Here is a 20,334-nt window from a genome sequence, read left to right as displayed (position 1 = left end):
AATTTGCTCATAGTGCTCATAATACGAAATTGAATTTGCTATTTTTTCAAGTGATTTCATAATGTGCCTAAACCAAGCATCGGATCCCAGTAGCACTCGTGCTGTTACAAGCAGCACAGAACGGCGTGGCGCTATTGGAGTTCTTGCTCAGCGCATGAAGCGCATGTTGACCAGCGGAGAGCTCAGCGATGTGGAATTTGCAGTGGGACGCCAATACGGCCCAGTGAAAGTTTTCTCCGCGCACAAGTACGCTTATAAGTTAACTGTAGGCCTTAAAGCGATAAAAGTAAATATGGAGTAATTAAGCGATCCATTCAGACTTTAGCGTATCCCAGGCTATGCTGGGTTAAATGGGTTTCTTAGCTGAGCGAGCGTCATTTTGCAGGAATATTCTGTGCAACAGCAGCGATGTGTTCTACACCATGATCTGTACCAGTAACACTGAACCTTGTCCGCTGGTCATTCACTTTCCCGATATTCCTTCCGAAGCATTCGCCAATCTGCTTAATTATGTCTACTCTGATTCGTTGGAGAACATCACAGCCGACAACGTCTTCCCGACATTGCACTGCGCAGACAAATTTGGTTTGCCGTTTTTGGTGGATGCCTGTTGTGACTACATTGGGAAACATCTGAATGTCGATAACTGCCTGGCTATGCTGGACAACGTTGGTTGCTTCAGCTCCCTCTATATACTGTGCTGTTTTTTAAAGCTTTCGACAACATGTTTCTTCCACAGGCTAACCGGTGGACCCCCACTTCCGACACGATTTTAGAGAAATGCTTGGAGACCGTGGATGGTTTCGGGGATGCTATTCTGCGCTCGGAGAAGTTCAGTAGCATTGGACACGAAAGTCTTAAGATGATCCTGCACCGTTCAACTCTTGCCGCAGACGAAAATGTCGTGTACACAGCAGTGCACAAGTAAGGGCAATTTCAAAACGGTTCGTTCAAACGGCGTATCAGCAATTTCAAATAATAACTCGCTGCAGTTCGTTGAACTTTTTCAATGGAAGTTACTGTAGAAAACTTTTGTAACAAATCAAAATTGAAAGGAAAGGGAATTTTAACATTTTCAAGAGCCTTCAGACAAGCGCATGTTGCCATTTAACACCGAGCGGCTGTGATTACGTCAAGCACCGGAAGTGGTTGAATTTCGTGCATTAAAAATTATCAGTATAGATGTTTTCCGGAAATGTTGTAAGAATTGATGTAACACAGGAAAGCGATTTTCCTTGAAAAACAGACCCGCATAAAAGTCTTGATTGCTCTTAAAGTTATGGACGAATACGGATTTGCTTGTAGTTGTGAATGTTGCACAAAATTTGTGCCACAAATTTCTTCGCCTCTCAGGCAGTGATTGTTGATTGACGAGTGACAAAAACCATCGACCATCGATTAGTTTTCTCATCCTTTGCTAACAGGTGGGCGGCGCAGACTTGTGAGGAACGCAGCTTGGAACCGTCCCCCGCCAATCTGCGCGAGGTACTGGGTGCGGCGCTCTTCCTCGTCCGTTTTCCGCTTTTGAATGATGTTGCACTGGCAGTGGGGCCAGTCCAGGTGAGTAACGAGCTGCGGCGGTAGGTACCTTGTCGGACCGAATAGATTTTTGCCCTTGAAAGCATTTTTTACAACTTCCCGATTGACCTTGTCATTAATAAAGGATTTTTCATTAATTATTATTGTCCACATTAAATTAGTTAAACTGCTTGATTATTACTAAGTCTGAGTTACTGTACATGCTGTATATTAGACTGGACTACTACTGCCCACTGAGGTGCGCGACATATTTCTGCACAAGCACGCCCTGGAGAAGCCGGCACTCCCGTTCCGCGCGGAGAAGCGCCACCAGCGGTCCACCCTTATCATTTGTGCCGGCGGTCTCCGGGACGGGACCTGGACATCACTCGTCGACAGTGTCGAGTGCTTCAAATCCGCGAACTGCAACATGGATGGATCTGGAAAAATTACCTTACGCTGTGGGCAAAGGCGGTATGGTGGTCGCTGGCAGTGACTTGTTCTTTTGCGGAGGAATTAACGGTCATAGCGACGCTGATGTGACAGCGCGGACTCTCCGCTACAATCCTTTAGCGGCTAGCTGGAGCGATGTGGCGCCGATGCACACTGGCCGATGTGATGCCGGTGTGGCCCTTGTGGGCGGTCACATTTACGCCGTTGGCGGCCATGACAAATATTCCGCAAAGTAAGCCACCGTTGAACGGTACGATGTGGTGGCTAACCAGTGGAAGTATATGGCATCCTTACCCATCCCCTTAGAAAAGTCAGCTGTTATCAGTTGCGAGGGTCAGGTGTTCGCGTTTGGAGGTCACACGACGGGTATGCACACTGCAACCGATTCTGCTTTCTCACGATCCGCAATCGGATGTCTGGAGTGAGTTGCCTACAATGCCGACGGCACGTCTGCGCGCTTCGGCATGTGTTGGACCGGACGGATGGATCTATGTCATCGGTACTTAACTATCAAACTTCATGCGACTACGAAAAAATTCGCGCCACTTACAGTCACTCAACGTTCTGCTTGCAATTTGTAGGTGGAAGCAAGACGAATTATGGGGAATTCCTTGGTTCGGTGGAGGCCTTCAATCCAGTGACCAGAGAGTGAATGAAAAAATGTACTTACAGTTAGACCCGGACACATTCACAATATGGATTCGCGAACCGGGCACCAGAGGCCACGGTATTCTTTTGCGCTGGCCCACATAAGAAAACTTGACAAGCTTTTATTAGTCACCTGTACCAGTTGGTATAAAAATAAGAATCATTACTTTGTCAAATTTTGAAAAGCTTGCGTCATGTGGAACAATCGAAAATACCGTGTTTCTGGCGATACGCCAATCCATATTGTGATAATGTCCGGAATTCGCAAAACGTTGAAGTACTGTACAAAATCCGATTTTTTAAAACGATAGCACCCGCGGTTAGCTAATTGGTTGAGCTGACCCATACGGTCTGTTATGCCTTTTGTAGGTGGTGTGGGCCATCCTCGACGTTCGGCCGGGACTTGCTGTGTCGGAGGTAAAATCTACGTGCTGGTTGGCTGGGGTGGTGTTTGCCACCGACTGTGTGAAGTGTACGATGTGGCGTCGGACACATGGACAACGCTAGACAATAAGCTGAACCAACCGACGGAAAGATTGGCTGTGCTGTGCTGTGATTGACGGGCTTTGGCTGTGCTGTGATTGACGTCGTTAAGGAAGTTTGAGAAGCGCAGTAAGCAGTCGAGTGTCCGCTTTGAAGCCCCGCGGTTGCCTTATAACGCGCATGATTAACCTAATTGATAAAATTGGACATATTGCAATCGGAAGTCATCTTTGGTTGAGTTGTATGAAGTATTCTGTTTTGCTGTTTTTAAAATACTTTACGAGCGCATCTTGCGTGCGACTGCTTAATCACTGATACTGTGAAAGGCAGTAAACCACAACCAGTAACTATAACGCCATTGAAAATGTATTATATTACGTAATTCAAGTAGCTAAAATTTTACAATGGCTGGTTTCGGGATTAGCTTTGCCAGTAACAAATGTCTTATTTTAGAAAATGTCTCCCTACGATGGAGTAAGTCACTGTTAAGGTCCACAATACTTATTCATTTCCACAAACACGACAGTGGCGTGAAGGTGATTTTCTTATTATTTTACTTATTGTATAACGCTTGTGCTTCCCGTAATGTGTGCGAGGAGGTGAGCATGGGAGCAAATTTATTCAATAAGCAAATAAGCAGGTTGCGGTATCAACGAAGGGGTACGATTGACGATAGAATTAACGACGGAGTACAATTAACGGACGTTTAAACGGCAATATCCGTCGTTATTAACGAAACGAAGGGGGTATCGTTTCGTTAATAACGACGTTGAAATTCAGTAATGAACGACCGGGCCCACATACACCACTGAGCACGAAGACTGCGCAGGCGAGACAGTCTACCCAGTGAATTTCTGCCTGGGCATTCAATCCTGAGTTCTCCACTCGACTCGAATTTTCGAAAATCGTACCAGTTTCGACGTTTGCACTGCTGTCATTTATTTTTTTGCCAGTTACATTGAAAAGAAAATAATTTGCCTTTTCATAAATGTAAAAATTAGTGTTGTGCTACTAAATAAAATTAAATAACGGCCATTTACTTAGTAAAAGTCCGCCTAATATTAAAAGTCTAGTAAATAGTAAGGTTTTGGAAACAAAGTTAGTAAAAGTAAGTAAATGTGCTGCCGGAATAGTAAAAAGTAAGTAAATATTAAGGTTCAGTGTTGAATAAATAAAAATCAATTACTAAATTATTTACTAATTCGTTTTATCAACGTTACGGAAAATTGGCGTGTCAGCCGCCGCCACTCGCAGGTAAAGTGGGTGTGCGCAGTAGTCGGCTGCCAGCCTGCCGTCCTCAAAAGCAGCAGTATTTACTTTTCAGTATGCACCTGTATAGCTCGATTAATGCATAAGAAATTTATCTGCATTATTTTCAGTAGTCTGTTGCGCTCTGAAACTAGCGAAATTCGAAACTGTCAATGCTAAATTACATTTATTTAGTAAATTTACTTTAATTTAGTATGTAAATGTCCCTGCGAAAATTGAAATAAAAAGTAAAAGTAAGTAAAAGTCCCGAAAAATTTTGAATAGTAAGTAAAAATAAGTAAACTTTCCAAAGCAGATAGTAAAAATAAGTATATTGGCAAGGACTTTTACTACCCAACACTAGTAAAAATCATTGCAAAAACTAATACTTTACTGTTGCAGCAATGTGCTATAGCAAGTCTGTAGCCTGTGCTGTGCATATTCACCATCTTTCAAGTGCAACAGCGAGTCACGCATTCCAGAATGGAATGATAGTTCTGTTACAGTACTTCTGTATAACGTCTGTGCGGAAAACTCAAATCGCATTTCCTTCTAACGTGTTTGTACCACATAAAAAAATCGTGCATTTTGTTATTTTTGCGCTGGTAAACGAAATTGTTTTGACATTGGTACAAAATATTGAGCGGAGACCGTCTGATACAATCATGGTTCCTCACGTTAATAGCAGGAGCAGTAAACTGCTTAGTTTATAACGCAACCTCTTATTCCAATCAACGGCACATTAAATTAACAACGTTAAAATCGTCGTTAATTTTGCCGGTAATCGCAGGGCCGTGCAAAACGCAACCTACTTAATATGTCTCTTGGCGGCGGAAACAAAAAACTGAGCGGACAAACAGCATTTATTTCGAGTGACAACAGCAAGGAAACAAATACATATGATGAGTACAACAGAAGAAAACTAGGCGTTCATATCGGAGCGTGGAGTCGATGCGTCCGACAGGAGAAATACAGGAGAGGGTGGGTGGGGACAAAAATTTGCAGACTGATCTCTTGGTACAGATCATTCAGTCGCTTATCTAAGGTCAGCTACGCGGATGCATGGTCCCAGCGTGGAATCCGGTTAATGGGCATGCAAAGAATGGTGACAATGGCAAGAGGGTCATTCCACCGTTATAACCGAACTTGCGCGTACCGGGCAGCGCACGGCCGTAACAGAACGAAAAACACCTCCGCAGAATGGTCCTTCCGAATATGTGGTTTGGCAACATACTGTCTTCATAATTTGTCAGTTTTTCAGATTAAAATGATCTCTCAAGAACCTACTCAACATTTCGCTGTTGCCAGTACGTTGAACTTCTCCATCGAATAGGCCATTCTTTTTGAAACCAGGAGCACTGTGCAGTTATTTGGCTTACTTCGCAGAGTAATTCGCATAATTTGAGATGGCAGTCAATGGTGAACAAGTAAAGTTAAAAAACCACGAGGAACAGTGTTCACAGCAAGATACGAATGGCACTCGTGTTGCGGCGAGTAGTGTGGATATGCGTCGGGAATGGCAAAATCTGCGAGCTTTGAGGGTATTATGTGATGTGGAGCTGCGTGGGGCCGAAGTACAGTCTACAGGGATTCCATGTCATCGCAGCGTCCTCTGTGTGCACAGTGGGTATTTTCGCACCATGTTTCTGTCGGGAATGAAGGAATCCACACAGGAAGTTATCCAGCTGCGGAACATCTCCCATACCATTCTATCCGAGTAAGTCTCGTTTTCTCCAAGTTGGACGTTTAGTTACGCCGTCTTGCGGTTGCGATTAGGCAATTTTTTCTAAAATGTACTGGGAGTTTGACGTTCAGTCTGTTTTCCGTGTGCTTCGTGCGCGCGGACCTTATTGCGGGTTTTTTTCTTGCTGCACAAAGTACTTCGTAATACTATCAAGTTATGTTGGCAGGTTAATTGACTATTGCTACATGGAAGATATCCTCCTCACCGACAGTAATGTGCAGTCATTGCTTATTGCCGCATCGTTCCTCGACATTGTCACCATCGTAGACGCCTGCTGCAAGTTTATGGAAAACCGCATCGACGTTCAGAACTGCCTGATGGTGTACTGTTTTGCGGATTCCGCTGGGCAAAAGAACGCTGCGTTAGCACGCCAAGCCAAGGCTTTGATTCTCCAGTGTTTTGTTTCTGTTTCTCAGCAGCCGGAATTCCTTGAAGTGCCAGACGAAAAGGTATTTATTTTACGCCATGCTACGATTCTATCAGTAGCGTAAATTTTACATTATTGGATAATAATACTGAATATGAAGTTGCGAGATCGTTCAGCGAAGCATATCAGATGGGCCCACATCTTTGTATTTGGCAGGTTATCGACATCATTCGCTCCGACGATCTTCAAGTGCCTTGTGAAGACCAGGTTCTGCTCGCTGTCATCCGCTGGCTCCAGCATGATCCAGTGCAGCGTCGCTGTAAGTTCTGGGAGATCTTGCAGTGCGTCCGGCCCACCTACCTCAGCCCACGGTGCAGCAATGATTACTTGCTGGCCTGCATCAACGCATTCAAGGATTGCGCCGGTGGAGAAGCACTGCTGCGGCAGTCGGATTATTTGCAGGTTTTACCGGGATGCGACGCGGGGGTACTGTCGTCGCGCAGTGTTGCTCGGAAGTCGTATGGTAGGTCTGTAGCCGACAGAAGTATTCTAACGCTTTTCTAAGTTGCCGTGATCGGTGTAGGAATTGAGAACATTATTATTTGTGCCGGAGGGCATCGCGATACGTCCTGGACATCTCTGATGGACAGCGTCGAAGGCTTCAACCCCATCACTTCCAAATGGAGGCAGTTGGCGCAGCTTCCGTACAGCGTAGCCAAAACCGGTTTGGTGGTCATCAACAATGAGCTGTTCCTCTGCGGCGGCATTATCGGTTTTGATGATTCGCGTGTGACGCCGCGAGCGATTCGCTATGACCGTACTTGTTGGACCGATGTGGCGCCGATGCACACTGGCCGAGGTAACGTTGGTGTTGCTGCAGTTGCTGGCCACATTTACGCCGTGGGTGGCCATGGGACCGATACGCACACGCTGGCCACCGTGGAGCGCTACGATGTAACCACCAATCAGTGGACGTATGTGGCGTCCTTACCAACGCCACTGGTGAAGTTCGCCATTGTCGGCTACGACGGTCAGCTGTTTGTTTTCGGTGGCTGTACGTCGAATGTTCTTACGGCTACCGATTTCGCATTCTGCTATGACCCAAATGCGGATGTCTGGTTTGAGTTGCCCAGGATGCCAACTGCACGCTTTCGCGCCTCTGCCTGTGTCGGATGCGACGGGTGGATTTACGTTATGGGTGCGAACGGCGCGAAACATTTCCGAAGCTGTACGAATTAACAGTTGTTTCTTTTTATTGCATTGACAGGTGGAAAGAGCGGTAGCGCCTTGAGCTGTGTTGAAGCTTACAACACCACGACGAAGCAGTGGATTAAGAAATGTAAGTGGTACCGCTGTTGTGGTACAATACACTAGTTTGAGGAATTCTTTTTAAAAAAACTAGCAGTACAGTAAACTAGCTACGCTTAGATAGCGTGTTGGAAACTGTACGATGCCGCTTTATCATTGGGTTGCAGGTGATATCTGCCGTCCGCTGCGTTGTGCCAGTGCTTTCTGTGTGGAAAACAAAATTTACGTTCTGGGTGGATTAAACCAGGCCAGTGTCGCTACGAACACGATTTACGTTTACGACGTGTTTTCGGACACATGGACAACCTCGGAATGCCAGCTTCCTGTTGGGAAATGGGCGTTTGGCTGTGCTGTCGTGGGAATCGTAAAGGATAACAGCGAGCACTTGTATTAATTTCACTGAATATGGTCGATATTCATTTGGATGTCACTCATGTCAGTAAGAAACCGCTTGATGAGATTTCTTTGTGGCCGTTTTATAAAACATGCTAACTTTCACGAATAACAGGAATGCTTGAGTTGGTTAAATAAACGACATAATCATTGGTTAACCCTTTTGTTGACTATCTGAATTGTTGACTATCTGAATTGTTGACTATCTGAATTGTTGACTATCTCATCATAGTGCGCTGTTCGTTACTCGCATTTTGTTAAGGTAACGTTTTAAATCAACATCAGTGAAGGAACTAACAATTAACATGACTTAACAGCATTCGCAAAACACAAGAAACGCAAAAGACCGATGAAGGAACTGCAGTGGCAAGAAGCCCGACGCCGGAAGCGCCACGTTAATTTACCGAGTTGTCATTGGGTTTCATTCCACTTTACGGAAAATCTTAAAATCGAAAACGTTTGTTTTTAAGTTTTTGAGTAGGAGAGTAGGCTTTCTTCCGTGCCTTTAAAATGCAGCAGAATTTTCCTCCGGAGTCCTGACTGACATAGGAGGCGAAAGTAAAGCTGTCCAAGATTTTGATGCCCAGAGCTTGGTACGTAGCAACTACGTCAACGCAGTCGACGCCGTTTCGTGCTATCCGCCGCCCGCCGGACATTTTCTTGTTGTGCATGCTAAGCCGCCATCTGACAATTAGTGATTCTCAAGCTGCTAAATGGCTGTACAATCCGCACGTATTGGGCTCCATGCAAGTAGACGGTGTGCTCATTGTCCCCGCGTCCAGCCCCAGCCAGGTAAGTGCCTCCGTGATACGACGCCGAATGCCGCTTTGTGATCCGTTGGCCATTTGTCAGGATATCCACGGCGCGAACCACCGGATTGCCAGCACAAAGCTTCCGGGCTCTTCCTCCTTCCATCGCCACGATCACATCTGGTCCATCTACTGCGAGAACTGTGGTCGGACACCAGTATGGGTTTTCGGAGTCAAAGTTCACGAAGACGTTGTCGCGGTAGGTCAGGTTGGCGGGTGGACGAGGAATCTTCACATTCACGTACTTGCCTTCTTGCCTAAGATGGAAAAGCCTTCTGGCTGAATCTCCGGGATTTCAGTGAAACTCTCCGTTCTCGATAAACCTCCGCTAGGTATTGCGTGAGACACAGTTCCTCTCCAGTTCGAACGTGTGACACAGCCATAAACCAGCATTCTGCGCCTGGCGTAGAGTAGTGCACTGATTAACTTGTCAGCTCAGAGAATGTTCGCTCACCGACCTAGAGTAGACGTTCTGCTTGGGACTGTACAAGAGAAACCGGAAGCTTAGATTGTTATTGACTGCCAACTGTAATCGCATCACAACACGGGTGATTATGCTTTGACAATGCATTCGAACCCTTAGAGAATGAATATAAAGACAAGGCATCATGGGAAGTCACAAAAATAAAGTCATACAACAACCATTCCGCAACAGATACACCCGAAGCACAACAATAACATTTCTCTGTACTGTCTTGCTCGGGAATCGGGCCCATTACGCATATTGCATTCCCGCGCTGTGACCTCATCTGCACGATAGAAAACCCAAGTACAAGTTCATTTTTCAATCCAACGCAGGTAAACAGCCAGAAAAAGGAAAACTATTCTGCCATATGTCTAGTGCAAAAACGTAGAAAATTAGGCGAGATTAGCGGCATCCAGTGAACGCTTCCTCTTCCCATTCTCGGTATTTCCTTCACCGTCATTCTTGTGGGCCGCTTTCCATGCTGCTCCGACAGCATCCTCCAAGTGCAATGCCCCGAATGGCGCTTTACACGGCACACCGGCGTACCGGACAATGTGCTCGCCTGTGGTGGAGTGAGGCATTTCGTACGTTGCATCTTTAACGATGCCGCTGTCATACCAGCGGACCGGTCGACCGCGTGTCAAGATATCCGAGGCACGAATAAAGTGGTCCAATTGTGCTTTTCGTATGGCTCGGCTACCGGCAACCATACACACGACTGCCGCCCCACGCGAGCCAAGCACAGTTGCCGACTGCCAACGGAAACTATCCCATACAAATCCTTCTTCATCCGCCTTGAATTCTAAATGCTGGACGCGGATGACCGGTGGTCGGCGGGGCACCGTGGAAAATCTCAGTGGTTCTGTTTTGGCGGTGGCGTGCTTGTATACGTATACACTCAGCAGTACTGATTCTGACAGCAGATGACTCTGTAGCGAAACACAGGATTTTGTTTTTTGTTTGTACAGTCAAGTTATGTAGGCTTCTTGTTGGAGTCTGGATTATATACAGGTTTTCCTGGTGCATGCGTATAAACAACCGCAAATAGACATATTATGGTATTTATGGGGACACCGTACCTTGGCAGGACCGTCCGCTAGTTGGGTATCAGTGAGAAGAGGGAATCTGACCAGATCCAGAAGAGGACCCAAGGCGAGACGGAGACTCTGGGGCAGGGATTTGTCTGGCTTCCCCGAGTTGAAAGGCACGCGGCCCGAGCCCATCTGCAATACATACTAAATACTGATCTATCGTCGGTAGCAGTATATATCAAAGTTGGCGCTTGAATGATGGACACTGCACTGCGTTACCGCAGTGTGTTACTGCGGTTACCACAATGCGTAACCGCGCTTCGCAGTTCATGCTATGTGTTTAAAAAGTGTGACGTGGCGCGCCGTAGTGCGAATTTAAGCTTTATCCGTAAATTTCTGATGTTCGCTGGGTTTAATAATGCTTAATTTGTCGACAGGCTTGTACTGTACATTTAGTATTGTGGAGGTTAATTATACAACAGCAAAATTTGATCGACATATGATATGTAATACTCTAGCAAACCTAGAAAAGGGTTGACCGGCTCATCCACTTACTTCTCGACTGCTTTATAGATGACATTCTCCTCAACAAAGAGAGTATCTCGCTCCCAGATCATCTGCAGTGCCTGTTTCCCTAATCCACGGAACTGTGCCGACGGGAGAACGATGTCAGCCTTCATATCCACGAAATGCAGACAGTTCTCCACGACACTTTCTGCACTTGCACATACACCCCACTTCAGTGCCTACAGGAATGCGCATATGTACAACGGCACGCTGCAGCGACTATACTGTTCAGTTTGTAAAGTACAACTTACATTTTCCAAAAACATCAGGCACGTATCAGCGCTAAGATAGCCGTGGATGAATTCGTAGCATTTCTCCACCAACACCGGCAAATCATACTTGTCGGCGCACTTCATCGTGGGAAAGACATCCTTTCCGTCAATCGAACGCAATCGGTATAGACAAAACTGCAAAGCGGTGAATTTAACCATACAATTGGACCATTTTTCCCACATAAACGTACCTCAGCATATTTTCAAAGGCTCTGGGAGGAATGTCGGGTATCTCGATGGCAGCGTCCCCATTTTCAGGTAAATTTCCGTAGAACATGGTGTGGAACACGTCGCTGCTGCTGCCCAAGACAAGCCTGCAACAGTCCCACCTTAATCAGCTTCTCGACTCCATACATTGCTGCAGTTTGGGAACAGATCGTATTCCGCAGATCTTTACGTACTTGTGGGCTCGTATTGTTTTAGGTTTTCCAAACTGTCGTCCCACAGCAAACTGCACGTCACTTTGTTCGCCACTTGTTAACAGCCGACGCATCCGCTGGTCGATCTTTTCCACTGTACCCCGCCGCTCCGTGCTGGCGGCAGACGCTGTTGTCAAAGTCTGAGACATCGTTAGTGCTGCTGCAAAAAAATGGAACGTGATGAAACTTATACTTGTACGGTGAATTAAAAAACAGCTTTGCAGCAGCAGAAAGTCTTTAAACAACAACAGCTCAGTGACTCAGTCAAACCGGAACCAAAACAACTGGAATTCCGCTACACTGTTCTGTCACGATTTCCCACACAACTGAACGCATGCAGGTACAGTACTTACCGTTAAAGCAAACAAGCAAGACGATTAAGTCCTTGTAATTGTAGAGAACTTACAAAAACCGACTGCAGGCTTGGTTTAAACGCTTTGTACTACGTTTTTTCCTCTAGACAGACTTGTCTAGAGTTCTTGTTTTTCCTTACAATTCAATTTATTTTTGGTAAGCTTTTTCGAACAAATTACAAGCCCTGCCATTTCTGGTTCATACCAGATTGGCAGGGACAAACCATCTCGCGGAATTGTTCGCCACGAGCCCATCGTACTGGATCAACTCACTTACTGCCTTCCAGCACATCTCTCATTCCTTGATACTCTTTACTGCTCTTACTCATGACTGTTGATCTGATGTCGTACTGTTTTTCTGCCTGTTTTATGGAGCCATGCGGGGCCTGGAGTTGGGGCCACGGGGTGAATTTAGCTGGCCATGGGGGCGGACTGCGGGGGATTTCTGGGCGCTGTGCTCGATGTGATCTGGGGTTAGTAATTCAACGCTCTGCGTTTCGACCATTAACCAGTGACCTAGCTAGTGCAGTGCTTTGGCGTTCCGTGTGGGCTCCCTCGTGTTTGGTGAGGGTGCGAACCGTGGATCTGGACTCGGGAACCCTGGAGGACCCTGGCATTTTCGTCATTTCGTCGCTCATTTCATTCAACTGTCTGTGGTCATCTTCGCGAACCTCCTGGCTGGTGAATCTTCCGAGCTCTGTGGACTGGCGAATGGGACGTGGAAGTCTGGAGCGGGATTTTCTGCTTGTTGCGCACGATGTGATCTGGGGTTATTAATTCAACGCTTTGCGTTTCGACCGCTAACCAGTGACCTAGTTTGTGCAACATGTGGGGAATCTGTCTTTTAGACTGCTGCTTATCTCAGTTGTCATGTTTTCAGGACTGGTAGATTAGCTGTCTGCGAATTTTTGGTTGAAAACCTGTATTCCATGTGGTTAATCATTAATAAACTGCAGGCAGTCGGGCTCGATCGAACGGAAAGTTTCAACGCCTTCTGACACCAAGGTATGACTCATACGAGGCAGCCGACATGACGACCGCAGCGCCTGCGCCGGCCATCAAAGAGCACTGCCGCGCCAAGGAGGTTGCGTCCGAGCCGCACATTTGTGATGTTTGCGACTTTGCGTTTTGCTGCCAGCAAACACAAACAGCACAAAACCTGTAGCAGGTACAGTACTCTTACTTCAAAAACCATAACGTGTGGTGTGAGTCCGTTTGATTAATTAGTTCTCAATCTTTCTGGCTTGCTACAGGAACGGCTTTTCTGTCGCGTTTCATAATACGAACTATAAAACGGGAACATCCGTACTTAGCTCTCTGCTTGTTCTGCATCGTCCGCATTTGTTGTTCTGTGCTTTGGTAGAGTGATTCCACGTGACGTTCGAGGATGTCATCCATTGGGGCTGGTGAACAGGTCGGCCAAACTGACCATTGTTCTCAGAAAGATGAGAGTGCCACGCGTATTGGAGCTAGTAACGTGGATTTGTGTCGCGAATGGCAGAAACTGCGGGCTGCAAGAACGTTCTGCGATGTGGAGCTGCGAGGTGCCGAAGCACAATCTCCCAGGGTTCCTTGTCATCGCAGTGTTCTCAGTGTGCATAGTGTGTATTTTCGCACCATGTTTCTCTCCGGGATGAAAGAGTCCAAACAGAAAGTCATTCAGCTGCACAACATTCCCCACGCTGTTCTGTCCGAGTGAGTCTTATCTTTCGCAAGCGAAACATTTTGAAAACCTAAAAGTGCTTTTTGACCAAAAGTGGTGAACCGACAACCGAATTTTTGGCTAAGGAATGTTTTTCAAGTGTGATCTGGACTACATAAACATCAGATCGTATAATTATTATTTCGTGCTTGCGCAGCTCTTTTAACACTATGTTTAATTTCATGATGGCGCCTAGGTGGTGAAGATGTTTCCGTACGAGCACTGTCATCGTTTAATCGTTGTTTTACAGGTTGATTGACTACTGCTACATGGCGGACCTGCTTCTCACCGAGAACAACGTACAGTCGCTGCTGATTGCGGCTATGTTTCTGGATATTGTCCCCGTCATGGATGCCTGCTGGAAATTTATGGAAGATCATATGCATGTCAAGAATTGTCTGATGCTGTATTGTTTTGCCAGTTCCGATGCTCACAAGAATTCTGCACTGGCCGACAAAGCCAAAGAGTTGGTTCTCAGACATTTTATGAGCATCTCGCAAGGACAGGACTTTCTGGAAGTGCCAAAAAATACGGTAAGTGGTTTTGATTTAGTTATCATCACTGCAAATAAGATTCCGTGCAACTATACCGGACTTTTCCCATTGCAATGGCACTTGGGGGTTTGTATGTTATTTTTGCCAGGTAATTGACCTGATTTGTTCCGATCGGTTATGGGTTCCGCGGGAAGACGATGTGATGGTGGCCGTTGTTCGATGGCTGCAGCACGATTTCGAGCAGCGACGTGGGCACTTCTGGCAGATTTTGCAGAACATTCGGCAGTCATATCTCAGTCCGCAGTGCAGTGATGACTAGCTGCTGGCCTGCATGAAAGCGTTCATGGATTACCTTGACGCAGAAAAGGTTGTGCGGTCTGACGCCATCGAAGCTCTGCATTCGTTTGATTATCTAAATGAAATGCCGGGATATATCAGACAGCCACCCTCTGTCCGCCACACTGCAAGAAAATCGTATGGTGAGTTTTCTTTGTACCAGCGTCAGACCGAATCCAGTATTCCGTGTTAAAATTTAATTTAGGGACATTGTTCTGGCTTTTTAGCCTTCGAGAATATTATCGTTTGTGCCGGCGGCCGTCGTGATTCGACCTCGGCATCGCTGATGGACAACGCAGAATACTTCAACCCGCGGACTTCAAAGTGGAAATGTTTAGCACGATTACCGGATAGCGCTGCCAAAGGTGGTTTGGCCATCATTAACAACGTCCTGTTCCTGTGCGGTGGCATTATCGGTCAACAGGACACGGATGTGACAGCAAGGACAATTCGCTATAACAGCCTTTACGATCACTGGAATAATAGGGCGTCGATGCAAACAGCCCGTGGTGACCTCGGTGTTGCCAGCGCTGATGATCATATTTTTATTTTGATCATATGATCATATTGGGTGGTCATTGTGGCCTGGCTCACACTTTAGCCACAGTAGAGTGCTACAGTGTGACCAACAATCAATGGACGTATGTGAAATCTTTACCAACACCTTTGGTGAAGTTCGCGATTGTCTGCTGCGATGGTCAGCTGTTCGTGTTTGGAGGTTGCACGTCGCACGCACAGATAGCTACCGATTTGGCATTCTGCTACCAGCCGACTTCGGATATCTGGATTGAGCTGCCCAAGATGCCTACGGCGCGCTACCGCGCTTCAGCCTGCGTCGGTTCTGATGGATGGATTTACGTGATTGGTACTCAGATACTAACTTTACTTCGTTAATCGTCCAAGGCATAACATGGCGTCCGGTAACTGATTGTTTGAAGCTTATGTAAAACAGTAAAAGTTACCAATGGCTCTTCAGTGCCGAAGTAAGGCGATTTCACTGGCTGCCCCTCCGTACATATATACCTTCCTAAAGCGTTTCACTGCAGCTTATTGCTTAAGTGTTAAGTTTTTTTATTTCACAATTAAAACTCGATCGCTTTTTAGGCAGATGTGCCGGCAGTCCTGTGACCGCTTTAAGCTGTGTCGAGGCTTTTCATCCGCGGACTAAACGATGGGCCAAGAAATGTAAGTTGTCTTTATCGGATCTGTGATTTCCGCACAACTAATGCAGGCCATGGCGAGACTTTCTTGGTCGCAGGTGACATGAATCATCAGCTGTATTCCGTCGGCGCTTGTTGCATCGGCGACAAAATATATGTGCTGGGCGGCATGAGGAAGTGAAGCTCAAAAAACGATCGATACGTATGATACATTTTCGGAAACATGGACGATCAGTGAACACCAGCTACCACGGGGAAAATGGGCCTTCGGCTGCGGGGTACTGGAGCACAACCAAGGGTTTCATGTGTAAATTGGCGAACTGAGTAGAAAGGCTAAGAGTGGACGCTCGAAAAAATGTGCTGGTTTATTCTGTTATATATTGTATGGTTTCTGCAAAGCGGTGTAACCAAGTTAAGAGTAGACGTTTTCTTATTTTTGCTGTAATGGAAACATTTTGTGCAAGCAAAAATCCTGAATCTAAAAGGCCGGCACAAACCGTATGAGACGCATGTTTGATCACCCTTGTTTACTTAAGCAAATGTCTATGAAGACAGATCAAGCACCCAAACGCTAGTACTGTAGTCATCGGTTACGCTTTACCGTTATGAGGATGGGTGGGTGCTGAACTGATTGGTTAGCACAAGGTCATTGCTGTTTTGCTGTCCAGGCAATTTTGATGAGGCTTCGCTACAATTAGTTGCGATCGAGCAATATAAAGAGCACTGAGCGATCGAGCATTACTGTTATGGATCCATTACAACAAAATGCTTTTTGCAAATTTGCGGAATTCAAGAACGAACGGTACTGGTATCATGGCATATTGCACCGCACAACATTAGTAGATATGGACGTCTTCGTACACATTAATTTTTCGAGACGTGATGTTTTGCTTGTATCCACAGTATCCCGCCCGCCGTATCCCACGGTATCTTCTACGTCTTCCTCATGTATCCCAACCATATTTTTCCTTTTGTTTGATTGCTGAAGTATTTCTCAGAAAAAACGTCAATTAGTCAGGCTGCCAAATAACAGCGCTGCGCAGTAGATTGTTAGTTCTTCAGAGTCGGATTTACTTTGCTCGAGGACCATACAATTAAAAGAACTATTAAGGTAAAGAAAATTATCTAATATGTCAGAATTTGGGCCAGAAAACCGAAAAGAACTGCTGCAGACGCTTGAGCAACTTAAAATCCAGATCACAAGAATATCAAAACTAGAGCAGCCTCCGTTGACAATGCGATGCAGTTTAGCTACCGTGGCTGCATTCTCATTATTCAAAATTTATTTAAATTCCCACGTATGCTTTAGTCCACCGGCTTCAATTTGGGTAAGTTACCTACCCAGTGGCCCTTCAGAGTGCAGTTGACAGACTTGACTTAAAGTCCCTCCTGGGTCAGGGCAGCGGTTTAGCGGTGGGCGTGGTCAAAATGTAGAGCGGTCTCCTTCGCGAGGTCACCGTGCAGCCGTGGGAAGTTCTTTTTGACCATGCTTTGCAAAATACAATTCAGGAGAAAATGGGTGTCAACTTTTGCATCACCGTTCGCAAATTAAGAGCGCGACCTTGGAGACTGAGAAATCCCAATGGCCACTTCAATTTTTTTCGGGCTGAGCTTTGCTTTGGAGTAAAAACGATTTTGCTCCCCGTCGCGTTTTGCGGGTTTGGTCCAGCAAACGAATTTCAGTTTTTCCTCACGAAACAGTCTCTCAATTTTCCTCAAAATAACCCTAATTTCAAGCGCCTAAAGTTGTTCCTGAATTTCTGGGTGAATTATATTCGTTTTAAATGCTGCCATGCATCGTGCAATCGATGCCTTCGATTCGGAAGGTGCTGGTCGCGGCACCGCAACAAAAAGCCGAGTAAATTTACACCCAGAAAATGCGCAAGAGAAAACTGCACTGTAAACTTTTAAAATAGAGGATATTCACGCACAACACGATTCGGCAGAAAAATAAAATGTCGTGCCGCCAACTTGGAGTGGACAGGGTGTACATACTGTATATTAGGAGTTCATCACGGCGTTTTCGCCTGGTTTGTAGGTGCAGTGAGTCGCCCGGCATATTCCTCCAAAGCGTGCTGCTACGGAGATAAAATCTACGTCCTGGGTGGTTATTCCAGGATTACTCAGAAAGTTATGGAAGTTTACGACGTATTCGCCAATACGTGGGTGACCATGGAAAGTCAGATGGCAACTCCAAGGTGGGGCATGTGCTGCGCTGCGGATATCCCAAAGGACAGCGGCGAGCAGCTTTAAATTGCTGGTTAATGGTTCGACTGCCTTGTGTTATTTGGTCTCACTGGAAAGGATCTTTTGTTTGATGCAGTTAATACTGACGAGTGGCACCAACGCGATTACATTGGGAACGTTGCATTTGCATTTACTCTGCCGTTTGCGCTTCGCGAGCTCTTTATAATGCGTTAGTCTTTGCTTTTTCGTATATGTACTATTAAAAAAATTACTTGAAACTAACATTTGTCAGAGACCGCACACTCGAGGCGGTAGACACCTCTTGTGGCTTTGCTCTGTCGCCCGCTCGCGCACGGCTACTCCATTCGTGCCGCGCTATTACGCTGCTCACTCAGCGTATACTTTGTCTACGCTGACCAATCAGCGCATTTCCGCACTCTTGGGGGCGTAGCCCAGCGCCTACGAGCGATCCCATGCTTTACGGCATCAGCTGTTGCGTACCCGCAGCACGCTGCATCATTACCATTTTACTGACTTGCGCGCTCGCAGCTACTTTTTCCACAGTGATACCGCATTGGTTTTCTGTGTTTGTTTGTGGTTGCTTTATTGTTCCCAATAAAGGCGATATTTGCCCCACTTTTCGTTCTGCTTCTGTGTCATATCTGACATGGTAGCAGATTCGCTCGGTTTTCTTTCCTGGAACCTCTGATCCCCAGTGAAGGCATAATCGGTCGAACTACGCTGATTGCCTATAAGTAGGCCAGCAAACCCGCGACCATCATCCCCTGCATCATACAGGCTTCATTGGAAGTCTGCTGCGCGACGGATTATTCATACGGGTCGGTGCCTATAAGTAGGTCCCCCGCAGCTTTGGCTCCCCGCTCAAAAACTGAGTTGGGTACGTCGCAGTTTACCAAATAAGCGCCCTACCGGGTTGCGTTAATACGGGTCAGGCTCATAAGTGGGCCTCCCGCAGCTTTGGCTCCCGGCGCAAAAACTGCGTTCGGTACGGTCCTGTAACCCCATTACGCCCTATCGGGTGCGCTGCGGCCCTTACGGTTGAAAAGGGTGAAGTGGAACGACGGAGCAGCAGTTTGGATCGAAAAACGACCGGTAAGACCTGCTGTGGCGTCGTAGGGCTTTCGTAGAACTTTGAAAAATTCGAGGTTTTCGGAAGAACCCGTAACTTTAACCCTGCATAACTTTTGAACCTTAAGTCCGATTTGCATAGAAGTTGCTTTCTCGGATTCCTCGTAAAATTCTGTCCTAGAAAAATAGAACAGAACTCTCGAAAAATTTTTCCATAATTTTTAACGAATTATCGGCGAAAAACAACCGCCATTTTGTCCAGCCGGAATTTTCGCGAAAAGTCGCGTGACGTCAGCGTGGTTATTTTCCATAAATTTCTGACCAATCAGAACGCGTGGGAAACTTCCCCGTGTTATAATAGTCATAGTGACTCATACTTTTTTTGCAATTTTTGCTCACGGCACGCTACTCGTGACGTAGAGCTTTTTGCAAGACCATTTTGTAACTGACGTCACACTGGTCGGTAACGTAACATAGGGCCATAGGAAGCTAACGCTAAACCTGAGCTCTAGCGTACCTGACCAGCACCGACAGCGATCCAACCCGTTCCGGTCCGGACCAAGACCAAAGATTTACCTAAGTCCCAATACCATGGGCCAAACTCAAAGCGCCTTGGCCAAGGTGATGCCTTACACCAGCCATGAGCAACTCCAACGGAGATTGCTTAGTCCTATGGACGGGCGCCAGCCAAACGAATACACCCGGCCTCGCGGGAAGAACTACGCCATGCGCCAACCAACGGGGCCTTACGGGCTTCGTAGCGCCAGGCCAACCAGCTCTGACCCAGACGAGCCAAACTCGGCCGGCTCTACGAGTTCGGTCGAGGCCAGGGCCAGGCGGGACAAACAAATCCTGCCGGCTGACCTGGAGACCAGCGACGAAAGTCTGGACGCCACCCGGGACGACACATTCCTGGAGGCATCCGACGAGTTGTCCGAGGCCAACCAGCCTCAGGACAGCCAACCTGGTGCCGATAGGACGGCCCAGGCCAACAGTGTCCCTCGGGACTTGGCACAACAACCGGCCATACCTGGTCCGGGCCAAGTCCAACTTGAGGCGCCAACAGCGGCCACAAGTGAGGACAAGACACGCATTGATGGACCAGGGCCAAACGACTTGGCCCGGTCCAACCTTGACGTCCAGGGTCTGATAACACGTCCAACCCTATCGGGCTCGGACCAGATCCAACCTGAGGCACCAACGGTGGCCAAAGGTGGACGCAAGGCAAAGGGCCAAGCCAAAAAGGCTGGTCCAAAGGCACATGACCAGGGCCAACAGCCCGTGAGT

The 20,334-nt window shown here is 46.8% G+C and overlaps 4 protein-coding genes and 1 long non-coding RNA gene across 5 annotated transcripts; all 5 read left to right on the top strand.

The window, feature by feature from the left end:
* Positions 1 to 61: 61 nt before the first annotated feature.
* On the top strand, positions 62 to 2,207 carry LOC129600639 (BTB/POZ domain-containing protein 6-like). Its single transcript, XM_055499178.1, has 6 exons — positions 62 to 246; positions 386 to 668; positions 740 to 924; positions 1,425 to 1,560; positions 1,754 to 1,979; positions 2,065 to 2,207. The coding sequence occupies exons 1-6, from the start codon at positions 62 to 64 to the stop codon at positions 2,205 to 2,207; spliced, it is 1,158 nt and encodes a 385-aa protein (XP_055355153.1).
* Positions 2,208 to 2,353: 146 nt separating this feature from the next.
* On the top strand, positions 2,354 to 3,118 carry LOC129600640 (uncharacterized). The gene is made up of 3 exons (XR_008692109.1): positions 2,354 to 2,470; positions 2,553 to 2,633; positions 2,989 to 3,118. It is a non-coding gene; the product is annotated as an uncharacterized LOC129600640 (long non-coding RNA).
* A 2,801-nt stretch (positions 3,119 to 5,919) lies between these two features.
* LOC129600638 (kelch-like protein 17) lies at positions 5,920 to 8,163 on the top strand. The gene is made up of 7 exons (XM_055499177.1): positions 5,920 to 6,067; positions 6,261 to 6,543; positions 6,678 to 6,984; positions 7,045 to 7,278; positions 7,342 to 7,659; positions 7,729 to 7,800; positions 7,937 to 8,163. Exons 1-7 carry the CDS (start codon positions 5,991 to 5,993, stop codon positions 8,161 to 8,163), a joined length of 1,518 nt encoding a protein of 505 aa, XP_055355152.1. The 5' UTR covers positions 5,920 to 5,990.
* A 5,157-nt stretch (positions 8,164 to 13,320) lies between these two features.
* On the top strand, positions 13,321 to 16,184 carry LOC129600627 (kelch-like protein diablo). The gene is made up of 6 exons (XM_055499166.1): positions 13,321 to 13,774; positions 14,032 to 14,314; positions 14,424 to 14,754; positions 14,839 to 15,476; positions 15,716 to 15,796; positions 15,870 to 16,184. Exons 1-3 carry the CDS (start codon positions 13,467 to 13,469, stop codon positions 14,592 to 14,594), a joined length of 762 nt encoding a protein of 253 aa, XP_055355141.1. The 5' UTR covers positions 13,321 to 13,466; the 3' UTR covers positions 14,595 to 14,754; positions 14,839 to 15,476; positions 15,716 to 15,796; positions 15,870 to 16,184.
* On the top strand, positions 14,619 to 18,024 carry LOC129600637 (kelch-like protein 36). Its single transcript, XM_055499176.1, has 5 exons — positions 14,619 to 14,754; positions 14,839 to 15,050; positions 15,350 to 15,476; positions 15,716 to 15,796; positions 17,810 to 18,024. Exons 1-5 carry the CDS (start codon positions 14,619 to 14,621, stop codon positions 18,022 to 18,024), a joined length of 771 nt encoding a protein of 256 aa, XP_055355151.1.
* The last annotated feature ends 2,310 nt before the right edge of the window (positions 18,025 to 20,334 follow it).

This window comes from Paramacrobiotus metropolitanus, unplaced genomic scaffold (assembly GCF_019649055.1).
Source record: "Paramacrobiotus metropolitanus isolate TYO unplaced genomic scaffold, Prichtersi_v1.0 Parri_scaffold0000187, whole genome shotgun sequence".
Taxonomy (NCBI): domain Eukaryota; kingdom Metazoa; phylum Tardigrada; class Eutardigrada; order Parachela; family Macrobiotidae; genus Paramacrobiotus; species Paramacrobiotus metropolitanus.
Note: the sequence above shows the minus strand (reverse complement) of the source record. Positions and strands in the feature narration are given on the sequence as shown.